Below are 24,969 nucleotides of genomic sequence, written 5' to 3'. Positions count from 1 at the left end.
CGAAGCTCAGCGAGGACTTATTAGTGGTGTCTGCCGTACTCAGAAGGGGCAGGGTGATGGGGAGGGGGTGTCTGGGTTACACCTCCATCGTGTTGTCCAAGACTGTTGCAGACCCTGCAGGGTCTGGGCCGGGCCCTTGCTCTCCTCCACCCATCTCAAACACAGTAACTTCATAAGTGTTTCACCTGAGGGAGAATGGGGGCGTTCCTGAGTTTAGCAAGTGGTTCCAGAAAACTCTGTCCACCCACGCCAGGCAGCTCACAGGAAACCCTTCCGATGTGCTATGAGGTTGAAGGGGGCGGCAGCTGCCCCATTTCCAGGTATCGGAAACAGCTGGCCCAAAGCTCTCGTAACCCTGCCCTCAGATTGTTTAGCACAGAGCAGTGGCCCGTCCACTCGTGAAAGGGCCTCTGTGCAACCCGAGACTCTGTGCACATTAACCTTTAAAAGAGCCAGCCAGTGATCTCTTGAGAGCTAGAAACTAAAAGCACCACTAGGGCTCTTCCTTTTCCATGGAAACCCAAATCTTTGAAGACACACAGCTACTTTCCATTTCTTTTGTTTCTGTTTTCCCCCAGTGTTCTTTACACTCTTCCAATGTTGCAGCTATTAGGCAAGTAGCTCCGGATTGAGACCGCGTGAATTCCAGGTCCTGCTCTGCTTTTCCCTAGTGCTGTGATCTTGGGCAACTCCGCGGAACTCTCTGCACCTTCCCCTCCTCACCTCTAAAACGGGAGTACGAATATTGCCACCTAGATCTGCACACGGTGCCTGGAACCGTGCTTGCTTAAGGACAGCATGAGTCCTTATCACTGTGTCATGGTCTGGGTGACCAGCGGCTGAAGGACAAGATAGGATCCTCCTGACGTGCCATGGCTATTTTTAGAAACGTGGCTGTGGCTCCTTGTTTCTCCTTCCGACTCCGTGAGTTCATCCACTTTGCCCTGGCTTCAGTCCGTCCTGTTCAGCTGCAATGGACACTTAAGGATAATGGGTTTCATTTGGATTGTACAGTCTAGAAAAATGCCTTTTATTGTAGCGTATCTCCTCCATTTGCCTAAGTGTGTGTATTGGCCACAGCTTAACGGCCAAGGAGTACTGTTAGTGGGTACACAAGAGCTGCCTCTCTCTGAGTTTTCCAGAAAAGACAAAGTGCTCCGGCTGCTAATGAAACACAGATGGAATGGGATCCCCTCTAAGAGTCGGAGAATATCAGAGAAGAATCTCTCATGTCTGGGGTAGGTGAGCCCAGGTCATTGCCAATCAATAGAATAAGAGTTTGTAAAAGCTTCTTGAGACTTTTGCATGGGCCCATCATTTTTCTAAGTGTTTTGTGTGTATTAACTTATTTGTCACAAAAGTCCCGTGAGGTAGGTGGTAGTATTTTCGCCTGTCCTTTAGAAGGAGTTTGGGGCACAGAGAAGTTAAGGAACTTGCCCACAGAAACACAGCCCTATTAGCAGAGCTGGGATTCAGACCCCAGCAGTCAGGCTCCAGAATCTATAGTCTTAACTACCCTACTATGCTCTGAGAGGTGAGAAGTTGGATTCTGGAAGAAACAACCCCTTGGGTTGCTCGGAATGGAGGATGGGCATACACCGGGAGCAGAAGCAGATTGAACCAGAAAGAAAATACAGGTTTCTCAGAGATTGAGGCCTAAAGGACTCTAGGTCAGGAATAAGCCAAAGTTAGGTGGCCGGCATGAGGCCTTCCAGACTCTCCTGTGCCCAGGAGATTTGTCTCCTAGACTCAACTCGGAACCACCATCCCTCAAGGTTGGCTCTGCAAAAGTGTGCTCTTGGGTTTAGCGTTGCCCTGGTTTATCACTTGACACCCTTGTCTTCAAGGCCATTGACTCAAGAAAGAGGATATATCCAGAGTGCTGGTGCGGCCGTGAGGCAAGTTGATCGCTGCATGTCACTGTTGAAGTGACAAGCCCAGCAGAAAGGAGATGCAAGCCCTGTTTGTTTCGGGGTTCCATACATAGGGACTACGGGAAGCCGACCCTGACGCTGGCCCCAGGGTTTCCTGACAGCCACCGTAGGATAGGAAGTGGCATAAAACCAGCAACTATGACTCGTCTGGCTTTGAAGTGAAGTTTAGAAGAAGTTTGTACCTTGACTGATATTTGGGCACCTTCCCCAAGGGATTTTCTGTCTGATGGTCAAACAGCTGGTAACATTTTCTTAGTCACAAAAACCTTCCCCGGGGCCTGTTGCCACTTCCTCAACTCCCGCGCATACCCAAATGCCTCTTGATTTCCACTTTGTGGCAAGTGGCCAGCAGCAAGGGCCTCAGTGACGGACACAGGAGATGGGTGGTGAATTCTCATCTTGTTCCCCACCTTTAAGTGCTTCCTCTTTAATCTCTTTTTACCACAAGTAATAAAGTAGGGAGAACAGGATGGCAGACTCTTGGAGCTGAAATTTACCTCCGACGCAGTCGAGTCTGTTCCTAGGACAGATTGAGGGAAGGCTTGAAGGTTCAGAGACCAGACATGGCGTGGCTGACTTGGTTAACTGGAGCTGCTGGGACTCCTGGTCCCTCCCGCAGGCTTGCCGGAATTCAGGTTTCCACATCGCCCAGTCAATGGGTAACATATCTGGACACCTCCACCACAGCCCACAAACCAAAAACCTTCTAATGCTCTTGGTGGTGTCTGAAATGTGCAGGAATGGGCGCACACACAAGACATACACGTGCACACAGCAATGGGGATGGCCTGGGAATACATGACTCTCCAGTCCTTGTTTCCAGAAAACAGTTCCTACAATCAGGAAAAGGCTGGCCACAAAGCCTGGAGAAGCCCTTTTTGTTTACAATCTGGTCATTCTGGAGGGGTGAACCTTGGACTCCTCAGCTGGGTGTTAATAGCTGATTAATTCAGGAAGCTTATTTAATTTGTGACCAATATAGCTCTGTTTCCCAGAGAGAGGGCTGTGTTGGCAGGTGCAGAGCCCAGCTCCCCAGATGGAATAATCTCTTCCTTATTAATTTGCTGCGTGTTGCTTCTCATTTCTCGCAGTCGTTCCAAATGTGTTACAAACGACTACATGCTCTGGGTCCTTAATCCACGACTGCTGTAGCTTTGAAAGGAAAGAAAAAAATTGTTGACTATAAACTGTGCTGAGCTTTCCCGGCACACATTTACGTGCTTGCTTTGAAATCATTAGTGTCTTCTTCCAGCGCAGAGCGAGGCTCTGCCTGGGAGCACCCACTGCTCTTGTGAGGAAATGAAAAGCTCGATGGTTTGAAGGATGTTTTCGGGGTCCTGGAAAGAGGTAGTAGCATGCTTGGGATTTGAACTCACAGTTCCAATGTCTTGGGCTGTGCTATCTTCCTATGATTTAGAATATGGGGTGGGGTGGGGGTGGGGGGCGGTGGGCCGGAAGCTGATTGCCTACATCCCTTAGTCCAGTGATTCTAAACGTGTGGGCCTGAGCTGCTCCTGGAGGGTCTGTTAAAAACACAGATTTGCTGTCTCCACCCCCAGAGCTTATGATTCTAGCAGGTCTAGGGTGGGGCCTGGGAATGTGCATTCCTAACACATTCCCAGAGAACGCTGCTGATTGCAGAGCCTGAGAACCATGGCAATTAGTCCAAGTAGACCACAGCATGGACCCCCTATCTCCAAGTGGTGGTCTTGTGTGATACCTGTTGGAGGTCTCCCGTTTAGAGTTTCAACTTTGCTTTATGACTTTTCCTCTTTCCCCGCTAGATATACACCAGATTCCAGTCTAGAAAAAAAAATTTTTTTAATGTTAGGTAGGGCTCAGTGGAGAATGTAGCTCAACTAAATTAATTTGAGTATGTACTGCAATACTTGATATGGATTTTTCCAAAATGTGAGTACTTAAGCGAGACAAAAATATTTCCCCTGGGTTCAGCCATTCTATGCAGACCAGCTCCTGGTTTCTAAGGAACCGTCTGAACAGAATACAATCCCAAAGTGCTGTGCTGCAGACGCATCCTTATGATGATTTCTAAATGTAGAACATGCACTTCCAGCTCAGTCTTCCCATCAACATTTTTTGGTCATTTACTGGCCTAAGACATGCCCCGTCATTAAGCTGCAGTGTTTTGTGCGGGATATTTTAGGACAGAAGGAAGGGCTTATTTTTCCAAAGGGAAAACACATTTGCTTTTCCAGATAGAAGAAATTAGTGACTCACACAAATATATAATGAATGTAAAGGTCGTGTGTGTGTGTGTGTGTGTGTACGCATGCATGATAATTAGAAGACCAGCATTTACAATTCCATGATACTGAGAATACCAAGAATACACTATCCTTATTCAGACAAGCAAATGCCCGGTTGGGGAGCCCCTGATCCAGGGTTTTGTGCCTAGCAAATAATTAGAGGGGTTGAGGTGAGGGCCTATGCAAAGCCTACACTGTTGCAGAAAGAGCTCTTTCTTAATGAGGAATATAATGATGTGTAAGATCATAATTTTTTTCTTGTTAATATTTAGACATTCTTCAGGCAATTTACTGCATTTAGTCACTCATCAAAAGATGAGGAGGTGGTCTTTCTGCTTTTCTATCAAGAATTAAAGTGGTGTCTGGAATTGGGGGAGTGGATGAAGATACTCTGGCCTGGGAACAGAGGTGAGGGAGGGGAGGCATTTATTAGTTGCAACGTACAGAGGCTGGCTGGTTCGGAGAGGCTGCACCTGCTCTAGTCGCTCAGCTTGGCTCTTAGGTGAGGATTCACGAACCCATCACCAGTTGGCTTAATGTAACCAACAAGAGTCAGATTCCCAACCCTCCTTGCCCCCAAATTGCCAACCAACTAACCTTTAAACCAAGAGTTAACCCACAGCTAAAAAAACCCAAAAAACCAAAAACCAAAACAAAATACCAAAAACTGAAAACCAAAAATTTTTCTAAAAGGGCCCAGATTCCATCACTAATTTTGCTGTCCAACCATTTGATGTTGGGTCAAATCCATGGACGAATTTTCTCCAGGCTAAATACTTTGTCTATCTACATGTATGTACATAGATTATGTCTTGCTTCACAGCAGCTTCTCAAAATATGCAGCCGCTTCAACTCGGACGGACTCCTAGAACAGGCTTGATGAGAGAATGCAGAGAAGGTACCTATGTTTTGCAGGAGACCCCAACATATACCCCAACGCTGCCTCTGTAGTGGCTGAGCTGACCCCATACTGAAAACCCTTTGGTTGCAGTTAATAAGGTGTTAGGCATCTTATCCAGAGTCTAGTAATCATGTAAATGAGTAAGAGAAGATGTGGCATGGACCCACTCTAGTCATCCGTTCAGAATGTCCCAACTGAGGTAGCATTCACGGAATTAGTACCGCTGGTAAGAAACTATCATAGATGCTTCCAATAACCACAGAGGGCTCTCAATACGGTGAAAAACAATGGATCTGAGAAAGCAAAGATTCTGGGTTATTTGTAGGCCTCCCAATGACTGAACAGATTTAACTGCTTGTACCCGATGCACAGAGTACAATTGGACTAGTCCTGTCAACTCCAACTTGGTTAATTTGGTCTATCCTCCGCTTTTTGTTTGCTTCTCTGGCCTCATCTTCTTATGAAAACTCCCTGTACTGTTTACCACACCCCTTTAACTTCAAGCACTCTGAAAGCCGTACTTCCTTCTCTTCTTTTTACAAAAAATATCTTAGTCTTCCTCCACTATGAAAATTGGTGAAGCCTGAGGTTTACCCAAGATCTCATTCCACTGCTGGGCTCATGCCCTGGCAGCCAGGCAGGGTCTTCCCTTAGAGTTTGGAGTACTTTGCAAGCTCCCTGGACAGATTAGGATCGAGTAATTCATCTCATTGGATCTGTTCTTCCATATACACAACACAAGTCAATGTTTGTTATGACTTTCTTGATCCTTATTTATAAGACAATACAAGAGGAAACCATGTGTGTATGTTTGAAATAGAAATGATACATTGCACAGATATAGTTCACCACGTTCTGGGATGCGTTGTCAGTGTTCAAATGGGGAGTCTGAAGAGTAGGAACAGATGCTTTTTTTCCTTAATGGCTCTTTCTCTAATTTAAAATCCTTCCATTTATTTCCCTAAGATTTAGTGATAACTTTAAACACTTTAACTAAATTACCCAGCGGCTTGGCAGCCATCACAGAGGCAAATCTTTTTAGAAATCCTAGCAATCTGTTAGATCATGGGTACTATGATACAAAATCTGCATGCTTCACATACAAAAATTAAATCAGTGCAATGGATACAAATACATAATGCAAATGGCACCATTTCCAAACTGAGGGTACATGACCTGCTTCCAAATATTGAATTTCTATGTTTTCTTTCCGTCATTGACTTTCTAAATTTGGGCCAATTTATTCTCATTATTCCTAAGTAAACCTACTTTGATTTTTTTTTTTTAACAGTTATTTTATAATCAAATAGAGCCAGCCAGCCCTGATTCATGGATCCTGAGGTTGCTAGGATACATGGTTTCGTACTCGAAGAAAGTGTATCACTTCAAAGGAGAAAACTTTCAAGTGTCCTAGAATATGACACGCCCGTCTTCCACTGTGGAAGACAGGCCCAATCCTAGAGCTTCTTGGAAGCTCACAGGCTGTAGGATTGGCCTCCCCTGCTTTGAAATAAGCATCCTCTCTGGGGGGCTGTGCAATTGCTAAAACTAGTCAGGTTGGTCTTCAAGCAAGGAACACACGTATTTATAATAAAACACGTTTTCATGTTTGGTTTTACAGTGAAGAGAAAAAACCCAGAACCCCCAGATTTTATGTACTTTGAAAATATATTTAAAAACATTAAAAATTCTATATTTAAAACATATATTATATGTTAATTAGTACACTTAAATAGAACTTATATTTACAATAGGCTTCTGATGCGGTTAAGTTTTAATGCCAATTTTTTTTCAATAACATAATTATATAAATATACTAAAATACAATAAATATTTTTTTGTTTTGTTTTACATGGTGAATAATATCTTTACCATAGAGAAAACAAGGCCACAGACATTTACTTACATTTTCAATGGGAATCACCATAAAAAAGCAACAGGCCTGCTCGCATGCATGAAACACTTCTGCCACAAAGAGACCACAGCAAGACTTAAAAAAACAAAAACAAAACAAAAAAACAGAACTGAACAGAACAAAAATGAACGGCAACAGAGAAAGAGTTTTAACAAAATAAATCTTAGGTCAACATAAGCCACCAAGCATGTGACTGTGATATATCCTATGGGGTAAGGAGAGAGCCAGTGACCACACAATTGCTCAGTGTCTCCTATCAACCACGTAACAGATCTGGCCTTTGCCAGGACTTTGCAGGACTTTTGAGATTTTGAGACAGGGACTTCCTGTTTTATAATTTTGTCCCTCAGAAGCAAGCTGCAGAAACCTAACGTACAGCAAATATGTGTTACATGTCAAAAATAATTACAAAGACAGTATTTTCAAACAGCACAAAACAAACCTCAACTAACATCTTCCCTCTTTTAAAGGCAGGTGTTCAGATGGTATCGTAAAGGATAGGTTCGGCTTGTTCTAAATGAAAGGCTGAACAAATCAAAATTATTTGCTGATGGCATCTTTATTCCCTGGGTCATGGTGGATGTCCGCTTTTGCTGACCCCTCACCCAACTAAGAGCAGCAACTTCTGGAGGTTTTATGTTATTCAAGGACACTGGTCTAGGACATTTTCAGATTTGGATAGTGGACTGATTGGGTGAGTGGGTTTAGCACTATTTCTCCCAGGACCACATACTGCAGACCCCAACTTTACTTCTCCAAACCCAAGACGGCAGAGGTGAGGCAGGGACCCTCTCCATGGACAGACAGAATGGGTAGGAGGTTGCTGAGGTCTTCACTGGGGAGCAACACTTTGTCAGCTCTGTCCTGGCCTCTTCCATCGAGCAAGGCACCTTTCCAAGCCTGCGGTGTCCTAGATGTGCAGACACCTTGTTGAAGTCTTGTCTCTGGACAAGGTTTTCTGTCAGTAGCCTTGGTCATCCAACCTGAGTTTTGGGGCTTTTTCCTGTCCCTTCCCCGTTACCAAAAGTTCTCAGAAGACAAAACCCTGGTTTCCTCAAGTCTAATTTCAAAGCTTAAGTAAGTGTTCAGGTCACAAGGATATTCTCTTGCTTTGCATTAGTCTCAAGATCACAATGCCACATTTGGTTCTGAACCTGCTCCAGGCTTATCCAGCTTTAGGACAAATTACCCAGGGGTGGAGAGCATAAATCAGCCTGAGTGGGGTCCTCCAGCGAGAACCTCTTAGCACAGTTAGATAATGTAGGCACTTAAAGCGTGAGGTCCAAGCAACTTGACATAGTCATTCCAGAGCCACCTCTGAAAGGTCCTTCAGAGGCCTCCCTTCTGGAATGTCTCAAGTACCATTCCCCACCCTCACCTAGACCTCAGGATGGCCACTCAGAAATTCCTCCTGCACCACCCAGAAATGACATGTCAGCTCCACACAGCCTCCATAGGGCTGTTCAGTCTCATTTCACTGGCAGTGTGGACGCCTACCCTGATCTAGGCATTTCTGGGTCCTTACAGAACTCCACCTTTTGCTTGCAAGACAATTTTTAAGCCTTACCATGATTTTGTGAAGCCTTACAATGATTGACTGAATGTTTACCCCTCGTAAAAAAGAATCTTCGTTTTTATATTTTGTTGTTTTTTTCTCTTAAAAAAAAAAGGAAAAGAAAAGAAAAAGAAAAGAAAAGAAAAGAACGAAATCACTATTCTCCATGCTTATAGGAGTACGACAAGGACAAAATTGGTTCACTCGTTCATAGCAGTGGTAAAATATTTCGGAGCGCGCAACTGATTTTTCTTCTGAGAGAAAACAAAACAAAGAGGGGACCCAAGGGGGAGGGAGAGCAAAGAATGTGCTCTATGAAAATGTAGGTCTTTCTGATAAAAGGAGCCTCCCCTGACCAAGGCCCAAAGGGCGAGTGGGAGCCTAGGAGGTACACTGTGGGAAGTGGGAGTGAGCACTTTGTTCAGTTGCCTTAATTTTTATTCATTTTCCGGTCATCTGATTGATATTGCAAACATCTTTACAACATACAAATAAATCCCTTATCAACCAGAATATATAGTTAAAGAATTCTTTCCCCATCCCTACTCCCTATGGGAACTAAAAAACAAAACAAAACAAAACAACAAAACAAACGGAAAAAAAAAAACACAAAACAAACAAAAATATAGCCCTCCCATCCCCCATTCCCTAAGCCAGTAAAGCGATGACAACAGCACCTTGACATTGTTTTAATTCCAACGCTATCAGAAGTTAAAAGCAGTAAAACAGATAATAGTACTAACAAGAACGAAGATACTTACTGTCTAAAATGTAAACGGAATGTTTTGGTTCAAATTTTTGTCGTATTTTTTTTTTGTCTGTTTTCTGAAAGAGGACAGTTTATTATCGATTCACAATTAAAGCAGCATGCAATTTATTATTATTATTTTTTTTAACTTTTTACGTTTTCAATTCTTGGCAACGGCAACAAACCACAACATTATCGAGGAATGTAATGCAGACTTTTTAAAGTTGTGCGCAAAATGACTGTTTCCCTTCTGGTCATGGATAGGTCCAATAAATAGACTGTAGAACCACTGTACTGTATAAACTTCATTTATACATGCAGTTCATAAAATTATTTTTCTTAACTGAATAATTTACCCTGTTATGTATATATACAAATAGATAATTTTTGTCTCAATATAATCTATACAACATAAATCAACTATCTTCCCCTTTTAATGGTCAATGTACATACACAGGAAGTGTCTATCCTTATGAATCGCCAGCCAATTCTCTTTTTGCTATCCATGGTAAGGGCCCGCACGTACGACTGGGTAGTTCGGCACTGGGAGTTCCAATGCCTTTTGTCGATGCCCCTGCAGCCCTCCTTTGTGTAACCCATGGGATTGCACTTGGTCTCATAGAAGTACTGCTTCAGCTGGCCTTTGGATACGGGGACTTTTTCAAGGACCGTGACCGTCCCGCCCGACATGTCCACTGCAGTCTTTTTATCCGCCGCCGTCACCCACTCGCTAATGCTGTCGCACACGCTCAGCTCCCCACGGCGGGCGGGGTCAGAGTGGCGCCGGACCCTCATAGACATGTTTGCAGCATCCAGGTAATTTTTGTATTCCTCGAGCAGAAACAGGAGAGGCGGCTCCAAAGGCACTTGACTACTAAGCATTACCCTGGAAGTGTACAAGTCCGCGTCTTTATTGTTCTCTTCGTTGGGCCGCACTTTCTGGTCCTCGTCCAACAGCTCTTCTATCACGTGTTCAAAAGTGTCAGCCAAGGAAGTCAGGCCTCTTGAGCCTGCCTTGGGCCCATTCATGCTCTCCAGAGTCCCATGGGTCCGCACACCTGGGTAGGTCAAGCTGCCTTGTCCTCGGACGTTTGCTTCCTTCATAGGGGCAGCCTTCATGCAACCGAAGTATGAAATAACCATAGTAAGGAAAAGGATGGTCATCACTCTTCTCACCTGGTGGAACTGCAGGGAGATAGCAGAAAGGAGACACAGAGCTCGTTAGGGCTTGCTTCCGCCGGGCGGGGGGAGGGGGGGATGCAGTGTCACTGCACGATGCAGTGCGAAACAGGGGATTGTAATTCCAGGCCATTCTGCAGGGTCAAGGGTTTTATGTACTGGTGATAAACTCCAGCTGCAGTAGGACACAAGTTAAATGTCAGGAGTGTGCTCTCTATGTGGTTTAATATAAACCAGAGACTGTGCTGTGTTTGCCCCAAGACGAGGCACTGAAACCCGAGGTTAGATGGCTTCTAAGCAAGTGAAAAAAAAAAATGGTGCCTTCAAGGTCTCCTCCTTCCTCCCACTTTAGCAGCTTTGTAAGTTTAATTTTTAATGATCTCTGCTCAGGCTGTCACAAGAAACACAAAATCAGAAATGTTACTAAGCAACAACTGCAACTGTAATAGTCATTTTTTTTCCCCCTTTAGTTGGCAACATGGTCCTATTGAGGGAACATGTGACAGGAATGGTCGTGGCCCGAGGGGTCTGTGGGGGCCTTCCTAGCCTTGTGATATCTAGGCTTGGGAAGCATCATAAAAAAGAAGTCAGGGAGCTGTAAAGAGCCTTTACATGGACTTCCCCCCCCCCTCCCCTAGAGATAATCTATCAGAATAAAGCAGAAAGATAATTCCATCAAGCCATCCTGCTTTACAGATAAGGAAACCAAAGGATTTGTTTCCTGTCCTGAAGAAAGTTTATATTAGAGCCTGGGGCTCCCAGCATCAGCTCCAGAGTTTCCCTACTACACCTGGGTGGTCACAACTGAAAATGTTTTGCTTATTTCCAAACACAAATCATTTTCTACCCGTTGATTTTAATGGTGTGTCTATGCCTGGGGCTGATATGAAAACAATGTGTCTGCTTAAGAGAGAACTGGAAAAGTCTGCATTAAAAAGGCACTGAAGTCAATTTCAAATGCCTCCCAGATGCAGATCCACAGTTATCTCCAGCAACTCTCTGAGCTCCTCAGCCCTTGGCTTTCCTGGCTCACGTACAGACAGCCCCATCTCAGAAAGCTCAGCTTCTCCTTCCACTGAAAATGTGGTCTGGTGTATATATGCGTATGAGAGGGCTCCGAGTTTATCACACCTTTAAAAAGCTGAGTGGCATTTTGCACATTTTGGAATAGGCAGCTAGTGCTTCTTTCTGTGCTTTTGAAGTTTTCTGGGAAGTCCCTTAACAGCACACCACAAAATTAATCTTTTCCTGTTTGCCAGAGGGTTTTCCAGTGTAAATTTGGCTGCATGTCTACAGGCAGGCTCTGGGAAGCCAATTAGAATGGGCGAACAAACAACATGAAAACATACCTACGGACCGACCCAAGGTTACCATCAGATGGTGAAGGACTTCAATGTCACTTACCTGAAGCTCTGGGTCCCTTAGCAAGAGACAGAAGCATCCCCCAGGTCCGACACTCTAACTACTCCTAGCTCTCAGTCCCAGAGCAAGGATTTACAAAGAGACACACACATGCCCTAGTTGTTACGCTGTGCTACCTGCTACCCATGGACTTCCTGTCCATTAAGTGTCACCGTACGGGAAGGCAACAACCTACCTCCTCCGGTCAATAGGTCACACTGTAGAAACGGCTGCAAATGCTGGTACGGAGAAACAATGCTTCTGTTCTCCGCTTTTATAAGAGAGAGCTATTACCATCCCCAAACACCCACAAATTTCCTTGTGGATTCATTCTCACTTTGCACAAAGAGCAAGCATTCTCAGGGCTGTCTGGACACACAAGGGTCTGCGGGTAGGAAGAGCACCCTGGTTTGTATGAATCACACCTGAACTTTTTGTGAATGTCCCGGATTTTTCACCATCGAAGAAATGCATCCTCTGAGGAGCTTTGTACTCCTGGGCAGGTGGTATTACCACTGAAGGAAAACCCTTTTTCCTAATGTTCCCTGTTCAAATTAAAACCTCCACCTCAGATGGAGGTTGAGGAAAAAATGCCAATCTAGAATATTCTACCCCAGCCATCTATATCGCTCGGGTACAGATCTGCTGTGATCAGTCATCTTTCAATACTATTATTTCACTAAATCTAAGATATTGGCATTACAAAACACACCATTTTGTGTATCACTAAGAAATTAAAAATGCAGCCAAAAGTGCCTTCTTTATCATCCCAAACTGTTACTGTATACTTACCGAAGAGCTCTTTTAGACTTATTAGGACACATTTTATCATATATAATTTTTCTGCAAATGTAACAAAAGAAAACCAAGCAAAGTAAGTTGGTTAAGGTGATGACAGCTGTGCTGGGACTCCTTCCTACCTGGCCAACCAGAACAACAAAAGGACATCAACTGTAGGACACAAGCCATTTCGAAGATGTTAAAAATATGAATCAGAAAATGTTCATTTTGGAATTAATCAAAGAGAGTAAGTCTTGTAAATATTTACTAAGTGCCCACACAAACTGCTTAAAATGGGCCAAGTTCCTCAGGCATCTTCAACTACAGAGGTGAGACATTGCTTTTTTACCTCGACCACAGTGATGAGTCTCTTAATGACACCTTTTTCTACACTTGGTTTAAAGACGTTTATTTACCCTGCCTTTCACTGTTCTCATCTTTTTCTTAGTAACTTTTTGGTTACATAAGTAGTGAGTCCTTTGTATATTCTTCTTAGCAGTTCCATAAGTAACTGTTTCAGAGGAACAAAGGCTATCTAAGTCAATAGAACTTGGCTTACATCCTGAAGCCCACACTGGGCGCACCTCTCAAAGCTGAACATCTGCAGAGAGTCAGTAATGAACTTTCTAGTGCTGAAGTCCAGCCCCCATCTCCAGCCCTGCCCAGAGGGACACTTCTGGGATGCTCACTGCCTATTCACTCACAAGGCCCAGTAATGCATCCAACACCCAACTCAGTACTTTTTGAGGGGACAATGTTACTCCCTAACTTTTCTGTTTCTGACAGTGATGGTGTCTGCCAACCACCGGCAGTCTTCAGTTAGATGATAAGCTCTCTGAGGGAATGGATCATGTCTGACCCAATTAATGCTTAACACAGAGTAATAGAATAATTCTCAGTAAAAACCTACTGATGAGTTGATTAAACCATGAGAAGACAGTTTTGACCTAATTTTCAGGGGAAGCCTTCCCATTTGAAAAGCACCAGTGAACCCAGGGAATTATTTGGTCAAGTACAGGCCATGCTAAACCCAAATTATAAGCTCGAGGAGATCTTATAGATGTCAATGATCAGCCATGAGGAATCTCTTCAGCTTCTCTCAGAGCTCAACGCTTTACTTGGATGATTTCTAACAAGCAAATAACATGACATCATATGAACAGCCCCTATCATTTGTGTAGCTCTGTTTCTAACAAAAGACTTTGAAAAAGCAGCCAGTGACAATACTCATAGCAAAACTTGAACTTTTAAGTCTTGTAACTGCCTTTTTCGCTGTTAACCTCTTCAGTGAGTGATTTTATACACTGTCTCAGGAAATCCTAAACGTAAGTAAAAGCTTCCATGGTAATTCCAAACATTTTAGGCCCTTCAGATGAGACTTGGTTACGCCAAAGATGAGAGGCGGTGTGATACTGCTAAGTAGACAGTCTATATATCTCTTTATACGTAATAAATTCACTGGGGCTGTCTAATTCTGCTCCAAGGCTTACAACAATCAACTCAACCACATCTATAAAATGCTAGAGAGGATTTCTTTTTTAGCCTCATTCTCAAAAAATTAAATATAGTACACCAGGCTAAAAAGAAAATCTACAAAATAGAAGGAAAGTTAGTTTTAAGCATGACTCACAAGTCTTAAACATTCAACCAGATGAATATCCATGACAGCATGCTATAGTAATAACTTAACATTTCTCTTAAAGACTGTAGAACACTCACAAGTATGATCTAATTTGCCTGTTAAAAGGAGATAAGGCAGGTATTATTATCCACATTAAACAGATGAGACAATTATGGTTCAGAGAGGTTTACAGGTTAGCTCTTCGTCCAGGTTTTTAACCATCAGGACAGGCTGCTGGGTTTACAATATTTAATGGCAGGGAGAAGAGAGGCTCTGCTACAGAGGGTGGTCAGAGAAGGAGCTTCTAAAATGTAGCCAGAGCTCTCGGCAGGTGTGTGTATCCTGGAGCCCGACTTTGTAAAGGCAGCACCACTGAGACGCTGCTTTGTAGTACTGGATAATTGTGACCCGTAAGACCCTTTGACTTTAATGCCATTCCAGTGGATGGAATTTCAGACAACATGGCCTTCCTCTAAAGGAAAGCTCTACAAAAACTTAGGCACCCTAGAACAACATTTCCATGGCCAAAGCTAAGAAGGGAAAGCAAACAGTAATAGGGGTCATTCAGGCAAACAGGAGAAAACACACAAAGTGTTCCTTGTTGCTAATCCCTTAGCGTTTTGTCTATGAGCATGTAATCAAAAGTTTAAAGATATGGCGGCTCATCTTAGTCTTATAAGTAACAAGGATAACTGTAACGTTGAAGAAATTATCGATTAATATTTAATTCCTAACATACATGATGCAAGCCTATGAAGAGACCACCTCAATGCAATCTTGCAAATCAATGTAAATAATCTTTAATTTGTATCCAGTTTCACTCTATGCATATATTAGCCTTTGTTTGTTCATTCATCACCCAAAGAATCTACCTTCAAATCTTATGGTCTAGGAGGGAAGCAGGACATATATTTAAGTAACGAAAACAAAAAGGTAGAAAAGACCCAGGAAAAGTAAAGAAAAAATTGTGTAAAGAGAAAGAGGTTACTTCCAGTTAGAGAATGAAGAATGCTCTGTGAAGAGGAAGGGGAGGATAGGGAGGGTTTAGATGTGTCCAGAAAAGACACCACTGGATGGGTGGAGGCTTGGTTGGAGTCAAAGAACTCTTTAAGGGAATAGTGAGAAGTCACAGTGAGTGACTGTCCGATTCGGAAAGGCTCTCAGGAGGATGCTAATGAACTCTGACCCTGCTTTGCAGACATGGAAGAGCCAGTGAAGAGTTTCTGAGCAGGAAAACGCTTCTAGAAGCCCAGTTTATCAGCAGGTACAGGAGGGCCTGAAAGAATGATCCAGTGGGAAAGACCAGTTCATTCACTGATTTTCTTCTTGGTGCCTGTTGAACTTCAGAAATAAATAGTGAGGGGTGCCTTGGGTGGCTTAGTTGGCTAAGTAGCTGACTCCTGATTTCGGCTCAGGTCATGATCTCAGGGTCGTTGAGACCGGCTCCACAGTAGGCTTGGAACTTGTTTAAGATTCTTGCTCTTTCTTGGGGCTCCTGGGTGGTTCAGTGGGTTAAACCTCTGCCTTCAACTCAGGTCATGGTCTCAGGGTCCTGGGATCGAGCCCCGCATCGGGCTCCCTGCTCAGTGGGCAGCCTGCTTCCTCCTCTCTCTCTGCCTGCCTCTCTGCCTGCTTGTGATCTCTCTCTGTCAAATACATAAATTAAAAAAAAAAATCTTAAAAAAAAAAAAGAGATTCTTGCTCTTTCTCTCTCTCCCTCTACCGCAGCCCTTCCTTTCCCCAGCCCCGTGTGTGCGCGCACACACACTTGCTAAACAAACAAATAGATAAATTCTGAGTAGTTACTTAAGTAAGATTAGAGTCAAGTTTTAACTTCATTTATTTCTATTTATTTTAACTTTCTTTTCTTTTCTATTCTTTTTCTTTTTCTATTTCTTTTAACTTAATTTAGTTCTATTTATTTATTTTTAGGCTGAAGTGGGTTGCAAAAGAGAAGGGGTTAGAGAGAAGTGTGCAGACATGAGTGTGAACCACCGGTCAAGTCCGGGTTGGCTAAAAGAACATCATGGAGGGTGGATGAGGGAAGGCAGCAATCGAGATTCTCATTCCAATTATAATTACACTGAACTTGGATTCCACTGCTCAGCACTTTTAATTCAAAGATCTCCAAATACTTTGCAAATATTAACTAATTAAGACTCACAGGGCCCTAGAGGTGCAGGTAACTATAATTACCCCCCTTTTGTACAGGCGGAAAGGGGACCAGAGTTTTTAATCAACTCATCCATTTGCTGTGGTTCCCCTGATAGAACAAGGTCAGAACCTCAGATTCCAAAGGAAAACTAGGCCTTCAACTACAGAAACCAGTTTTTTTTTCCCTTCATTTCTCTGCATTTTTCCCACTAGGTATATACTGCTTAGCCGAGAATTTAAAAAACAAACAAAAACAACAACAAACAAACAAATAGCTTCACACTCCTGAGGGAAAACAATTGGCAGTTGGAATCCCTGAGTAAAATGGCAGTGTGGGCCTAATGATCACGACAGATATTTAGTTACTTCCCTGAATGACCGGATCAACTGAAACTAATACATTATTTTAGTAAATGAAATCGGATGAGGCAGATGTTCCAAAGCTTTGAAGGAAGTGCCTTTAAAAATGTAGTTTTCAATCATAATGTAGTTTATGTTCATGGGTATCCAACTATGCATTCTACACAGCACAGTCCTTCACACCAGGGGACTCTCTGATCCCCAGTGGGTGCACGGTATTGTGACACACACGGGCATTACTTAGCTTAAGAATGACAGAGAAATTGCTGGTTCTTAAGACCCAGAATAATACATACATGTAATTATTGCATAAAAAAGTATATTGCAACTGAATTATTAATTTGATAAATTTACATACATCTTTGATAGAAAGCACAGCAGCTCTGGTCTTTTAGTAACACCTTCTATCCCATACTCCGTCCTTGAAAAAAGCAAATATTTTTCTACTGGTCAGACACCCAGCTTATTGAGGAGTAACACCAGACCATATTCCCCATTAGGATGGGGAGGGGTCTTCTCCTCTAAATTACAATTTGTACAGTACCTTGTACAACGCGCCTGGCCCAAGGCAGAGAACACCCTACCAAGCATCCCAATCCCAGGCACAGCTGCCACCATCCAAAGGTCTTCAAGTGCCTTTTTAACCCAACTGCCCCAATAAACCTACTGGTCTGTGGTAACCAAGGAAGAATCCCTGGAAGCCAGAGCCACCCATAGCTAACGGTCCTATCCATGTTCACCTCCTCGTCAAAGAGTAATACTGTCCAAAGAGCGCACACCTCTGTGGTAAAGTCAAGCATGCACAAGTCAATTGCCCATCAAATGAACAGACAACCAAAATTTTTCTTTTTAAAATACAGTTTTAAACTATTTTTGAAACTTTTTTCTTAAAGATTTTATTTATTTGAGAGACAGAGACTGAGAAAGGGAGAGCATGAGAGTGCGGAGCGTCAGAGGGAGAAGCCAACTGCCCGTTGAGCATGGATCCCGATGCGGGACTCCATCCCAGGACTCCAGGATCATGACCTGAGCCAAAGGCAGTTGCTTAACCAACTCAGCCACTCAGGTGCCCCTAAACTATTTTTTTTTTCATTTCTTTTTTTTTAAATTTTTAAATTTTTTATAAACATAATACATTTTTATCCCCAGGGGTACAGGTCTGTGAATTGCCAGGTTTACACACTTCACAGCATTCACCATAGCACACACCCTCCCCAATGTCCATAACCCCACCCCCCTTGCCCCTAAACTATTTTTAAAAAAGATTTTGTATACTTATTTGAGAGAGAGAGTATGTGAGTGCTCACATGCACAGGGGAAGGGAAAAGGGAGAGAATCGCAGTCAGACTCGTGCTGAGTGTGGAGCCCAACACCAGGTTGGCTCTCACCACCCTGAGATCATGACCAGAGATGGACACTTAACCAACTCACCATCCAGGCATCTCTTAAACTGCTGTTTTTTAGATTACGGAACAAAATGGCAGTTAACATCCAATTAAAAGCTTAATCTCTTTAATTAGGATTCTGTTTTCTTTAGAATTTTAGGTGAGATTTGGTTATAATTAAGTTCAGACTTAATACTGTTCTATTACTATTATTCTCAACTTGTTAAGCCTCTTACTTTAAGTACAGTTAATTAACACACCGTGCTATGTTAGTTTCAAGTGTGCAACACACTGATTCAATAATTCCATACATGACCCCATGCTCATCATGGTTAAGTGCACTCCTTAATGCCCATCATCTGTTTAACCCATCCCCCCATGACTCTCCCCGCTAGTAACCATCCAGTCTGTTCTCTGTGGTTAAGAGTCTGTTTCTTGATTTATCTCTCTCTCTCTTTTCCCCCCTTGGCTTGTTTGTTTTATTTCTTAAATTCCACATGAAATCATATGGTATTTGTCATTGTCTGAACAATGTTCTATTAAATTGCAAAAAAAAAAGCATTATTAAATTCCCCTAACATTGCAGATAGTAATGTTAATTGTGATATGATCTACCAGGTTCCATTAAGTTTTAATAACCTACTTTCCAAGGACCTGAACAAAATTAAATGAAACCTTGCCTCTCAAAGGGATATCCATGGACCAGCAGCATTACCATCGCCTAAGAGCTCACAAGACATGAAGACTCTCAGGGTGCCTGGATGGCTTAGTCAGTTAAGCATCTGCCTTCAGCTCAGGCCTTGATCCCGGGGTCTTGGGATTGAGTCCTGTCTCAAGCTTCTTACTCAATGGCGATTCTGCTTCTCCCTCTCACTTGTCCTCTGTGCTTTCCTCTCTCTCTCAAATAAATAAATAAAATCTTTAAAAAAAAAAAAAAAAAAAAGCAGCTCAGCTTCCCTTCCTCTATTCCATCCACCCTGTCCACTAAAACAGCATCTGTACTTTGACAAGATTCATGTACTTCAAGGTGATTTATATACTTATTAAAGTTGGGAAACATTGGACTGTAAATGATAAAGAGGAAGGAAGCTACTTAGGCTCAGGAAATGAAAGGGCTGTCGACTTACGTATTTGACGTGCATTCTGAGCCATGTCATGGGCTTACCTGCCATCTCTTCATTGGTTCCACTTGTTTTATTAGGACATTTATTATGTAGGAAAATAATTTTGCTTTTGTAATGGTAATAAATAAATCTGGGTTCCCTTTATATGTCACCTGGCTTTCCCACTATTGTGCTTATACAGTAAAGCACAGGGTACCCATAAATGTGATTCATTGAAAATTTATATTGTACTACTGACCTAAACCTGGACTTCTACTCAATCACTAATTTTTAATCTTAATGTCACGAGCCATGTGCACGCAAAATTGGCCTCCCTGAAGACTTAGAAGGCCTAACATTTCTCCCTCGATCAGAATCAGACTGGAAATGACACCAACGGCATTGGCAGGTGATAGATTTCCACACACATGAATATTCCTTTCAGCCAGATGTCTCTGATGGTGAAACCAAGACAAAGGCAGGGAAAACTGACTCACTCACTCAATGAAGATTTATTTCTAAGTTTGCCCTAAAACTAACAGCTCTAATACCTAAATAAAACCCACGAAACAACAGCAATGGCAGCAACAACAAAACCCTAAAACATATCCATATATCAAGTATCCAAATCCCCTATCCAACCCAAATTCGTCTTTATCTCAGTAAGGTACCCAGCAGGCAACCCAATTTCTCAGTTGGGTTCCAACAACTAGGATCATTTGCTTCAAGACCGAAGGAGGAAACATGGTTAAAAAAAAAAAAAAAAAGTTTTCTAAAGAAAAGTCTAAAACTTCTTGAGTTACAGGGACATCCTCAGGGAGTTGATGGGGTAGTTTCATCAACAGAACTGGAGATTGCTTCACTGTTTAGGTTTTTTGCGAAGGATTGCAGAGACAGCTAGTTCCCAAACACCGAGTCACCAAGTCACCAATACGTACACAAATGACTCACACTGGGAACCCTGATGGTGTTGCTGTTAGATCACCTGCAAATGGGTGGGGCTGAGATGACACAGAACCACCTTTTCCCAGGCGGAATCCTAAGTATTACTGGGTTCCACTTTGAGCCCCACATGGTACAGATGTGAACACAGCTAAAGGGGTGCCTCCTCCAAATGACGAACACAGCACACCTACTATCGGGGATGCTGTGAAAGTGCAGCAGAGCATGGTCTTCCAAGTTCTGGGATTGAGGAATAAGCATGCTCTGTACTTTAAAAGAGTGCAAGGGTGACGTAACTGTGCCCTTTGTCCCTAAGGGGAGAGAACATGCAGTAACTCTCTCAAGCCAGAGGATAAAAGGAATCCCCCCTCAAGAAGTTTGCCATAATGCGGACATTGAGAACAAGCCAGAACCATGACAATTAAAACCAAAAACCAAAAACAAACAAAAGAGACTATATTTCAGTCTTTCCTCAGAATTGGAAACTTCAAATCAACAGGTTGCTTGTAAGGTGTTGCGGACACCCTGGAGTTCCTGCGGTGAGATGCTATGGGAATTTCGACAGCTGTGAGTCACCGCCCACGAGACACGGTCCCCACACAAACACACTCTTAATGGACCCCGGAGCTGTGGTAACAGCCTGCCCTTCCCAGTTTTTCCACAGATGGTGCTCCTGAAATTTTCCACAGCCCATGTATTCCTGTGGTTAATTAGTTATCTGAGTGAATTCCATCACAAAACTATCTGTTCGTAATTAGAGCCATCTTAGGTCCAAACTGGAAGCCTTCAATGTCATTACTTTAGAAGGGGTAAAATGAGAAAGGGGACAGATGATTCTCAGCTGATGAAGAGACCTCTGTCTAGTTTAGATCCCATCCTCTGAACTACAACAGAGAACATTAATTTTTACAAAGCAAGAGGTGAAAAATAGGTGGGAGAAGAAACTGGACAGAGACAGTGCCCCTAGGACAAAAGACTAGCGATCCTTTTAAAAGCACTATGGAAATCCCAAGGGAAAGATGAAATTAGCAAGAGAATGCCATTAGCTCTCCGTTGCTCACCTTGATGAGACCATTTTCAGGAATCGGTTTGTTAAATTCCACATGCCGCAGCCCTTCTTCTGGGATGCACAGTCACACCGTACTGAAGCGTGTGGGCAGATGCCAAGACGTGTGCGGACACGCAGCCCTCTCTATAGAAACTCAGTGTTCCAAGCGTTAACGAGGATTAACCTCCTGCGCATGTGGGGGAAAACTGGTGGTTCCACACATCCAGTTGTCCTTCGGGTTATTTTTGCATCTGACTCTATAATTTCTTTTAATGACTTATTGTACAGCACAGGAAAGTGCTCATTATTTGTAGCTTAATGCAGAGGCAAGAATAAGGGAGTATGTGCCCCTGCCCACGGCCCTACCACAGCCCCCAACTCTTGTACGTGTCCCTGTTCATGTGAGAAGCACAAGCAAGCCAGTTTCTGGGCCCTGCGCATAATGAGCCATGTGGACCCTGTTCCAGAAACTGGCCGTGTTCCAGAGCTATTATAAAATACAAGGAAAATATTAACATCTCAGACGACAAAAGATCCATATGGCCGGTCAGGAAATATCCACAGCGTTTAAGCCAATAGATGTACCTATATGGAAACATTTGATTCTGTCTCATGAGCATCAGGACTGTGGGAACATCTGCGTGTCTCCATCCCTTTTCACTAAACATTGATTCCTACAAAATACATGCAAACGGAAACACCAACATATTTAATCCAAGCAGTGGGATGAGGGACGTTTCTAGCTACACAGTATTTTTAAATAAACATAGTACTGGAGGTAATGGTGTGTGTCCGGGGTGGGGGTGATTTGGGGAGAAGCTGTACAATTGGATAAATAAGTAATATAATCTTCTCTTTGTATTAAAAATGATTAAAAATAATAGCTAACATTTCTGAGTGGCACAGTAGGTAACCGAGTTATCCGCAGCTTATAGCTAAGAAAACTGAGGCTCAGAGAGGTTCAATAAATTGCCTAAAATCACATGCCGCCTGCCCCCCCCCCAAAAAAAACATACACCCAGCACGTGGTAGAAATGGAATTTGCACCAGAGATGGCTTGCATGCTTCTTTCCATACGGGGTCAGATGTGGATGTGGTCTTACATTTTGAGGGAGGTCTCCTTGGCAGAGACAGCCCACAAACCCTATGTATCAATTTCTTATTTATTTAAGCAAAGCCCTCTACGATCATTCCTGGTAAGCAGTTTATTTACACACTAATTTCACAAACATTGACTACCACTCTAATGTTTCTGCTTTACTGTGTCTTCCCCATACTGAAGCATTCCCTCAAGGTATCAATCGTACATGCATACGTGGGCATAGTGGTGTCAGAACAATGGCCAGAGGAAATTTTGCTTGAAATGTCAGAACATCTTCCCCTGAGAAGATCTCACTGGGTCTCGAACAGAACCCCATGGTTTTTAGATCATTAACCACAACTGCCAAATAATCCTGTGTCAACTCTACTTGAGTAAGAATGATCTCAATCAAGACCCAGGTGCCAATGTGCCTTCAGGAAACAACAACAACAACAACAAAACCAACTTAGGATGTAAAGTCTTTCTATTTAGTACCCCAACCTAATCCCCTCAAAATCTAGAGGACTGGTTCCTAGGCCACCCCACTTGACTTGTGCCATGGTCCTGTTACTCAAGAATAGAGCTGAGGGGCTGAGACAAGAGTGGCAAAAAAGGTATGGCGGGACAGTCTCAAATTTATTCTCAAGGAGTAGTTCCTATAACTAGGTAGGACCACGAAGACCACAGAACAGAGGATCCAACATGGACAGAGCAGCAGACTCTCAGTGTGCCCACAAGGGCAACCAAGCTGAAACAGCCCAAGGAACAAAGGTCATAGGGTGAAAGACTTCACAGGGGTTCCCTGCCTCCAAACAGGTGCCCAGAGGCTGTTGGCATGAATGGCAAAGGGAAAGCCAACCCAAGAGCCACACTGAGTGGATACAGAACACGTACCCAAGATGACCTCCTGAATGTGTGTGGCAGGTTGGAGGCACAATGGCACAAAACACAGGATACCTGGCTTCTGGCCACAGTCAACCTTTGGATGATAGCAGACTTCTAGAGAAGTAGCTGCAAAGAGCCTGAGAACAGAACTGGAAATGCCTGTTGTGAAAGCGTTGGCAGGTATCAACAAAAGAAAATGGGTCTTTGTCAGGGGTGTGTCAGCTAGCTTCTGGCCGTCCACCCATATGCCGAGGAAATATTTTTTTGTGTAGCTACATACAGTCATCACTGCAACTCCCCAACTGCAACCAGGCCATATAGAGGAAGAGGACAGGTGTTCCCTTTTAAAGGGGCCCCCTCAAAAATTCAGTGAAAAAGAACGCTTGTTTGAATGGAATAACCATTCTGCCAGGCTCTTTTTAACCACACTTTTCTAGGCAGTAGAGCTAAAGGAATTTTTTTCCCTCCATAGAGCATTTTGTCTGCAGAGGAAAGTAAGACTAAGAATTGATCTTTCCAACGAGAATGAGAGTCAGGTGAACTTGACCTGGAATATGTGCTTTTTGAAACATAGCTAGTTGGGCTACAAATCCCGTGTTTTTATAGGATTCCCTATTTGTATGATGCAGGAGACCGCCTGCCAATTTTGAGGGAAAAGTGTGACCATACTGTGTCACAGTTTTGTGTTTACATTGTACTTCCACCAGCTTTAATTCATCTTACAAAGTACTAATTATTGAATTACACATCTTTAGGAAAGTGCAAAATCATTCCTCAAAAGTGCTTCCCCTTGGGTGTGAAAGTTCTAAACTCGGCAAGACCTCGTCTGTGATTTGGGAGATATCTTCTGAACTCAGTACCTAGAAATAAGGCTAACAGCTGCGAAATGAGCACTGAAAGCCTGATACACAGAGCGTTGTGGTGGGACAATTTCCTTTTCTGTTCTACTAAACACTGTTGTGGTCTTTAGATTTATGACTGCTAGTTAGGTGAATAATGAGTGCATGCTCAAATTTCCATTGCATGAGCTTCTACAAGTGGCAACTGGGTCCATTCTGTGTGTGTCACCGGAGCTGGCATAAACCCAGGGCCATGGTGAAGCAGTATTTCCACTGGAATTGGTGTCTTCACCAAGTGTGGGACTGTGCAATATTCCCACTGCAAACTAGAGGCAAGGTGGGAGACGGAGATCTCACAAAGAAGTTTGCTTTCCACTTTTCATTGTTCAGATTGACATCTACTCTGCTGGCAATGCTGTGAAGAAACAGCCATTCTCATACGTTGAGGGTGGGAACACAAAGGGTTCGAGCTCTCTGTTTTGTTTTGTTTTTTCTTAAAAACTGTACTTATTTAGTTGAGAGAAAGAGAGATGTTACTGTGAGCAAGGGGAGAGGAAGAAGCAGGCTCCCCACTCAGCAGGGAGCCCAGTGCAGGGCTCGATCCCACGGTCCCAGGATCATGACCTGAGCAGAAGACGCCGACGCTTAACCAACCAACAGAGCCACCCAGGCACCCCAGGGTCCAAACCCTCTGCAGGACCCTTAGGCAGCATCAATCAAAATTATAAATGAAAAAAATAAAAATAAATTATAAATGAATTTTCCTGCTGACCCAGCAATTCCACTTCTGAGAATGTACCTATATAGGTAGGTACACACATACAAGATGATGTATACCCAACATTCGTAATTGCAACAGGCATATAACATC

The 24,969-nt window shown here is 43.2% G+C and overlaps 1 protein-coding gene across 1 annotated transcript; it reads right to left on the bottom strand.

Moving 5' to 3' along the window:
• Nucleotides 1-9,247: 9,247 nt before the first annotated feature.
• BDNF (brain derived neurotrophic factor) lies at nucleotides 9,248-24,603 on the bottom strand. Its single transcript, XM_004755891.3, is given in 4 exon segments — nucleotides 9,248-10,505; nucleotides 21,307-21,350; nucleotides 21,353-21,497; nucleotides 21,499-24,603. Coding segments are annotated over 4 exon segments (972 nt in total). The 5' UTR covers nucleotides 21,517-24,603; the 3' UTR covers nucleotides 9,248-9,740.
• Nucleotides 24,604-24,969: the final 366 nt, after the last annotated feature.

The sequence above is a fragment of the Mustela putorius genome, unplaced genomic scaffold (assembly GCF_011764305.1).
Source record: "Mustela putorius furo isolate JIRA1106 unplaced genomic scaffold, ASM1176430v1.1 tig00003859_pilon_pilon_pilon, whole genome shotgun sequence".
In the NCBI taxonomy this organism is placed as follows: domain Eukaryota; kingdom Metazoa; phylum Chordata; class Mammalia; order Carnivora; family Mustelidae; genus Mustela; species Mustela putorius.
This window is presented reverse-complemented; position numbering and strand designations above follow the sequence as displayed.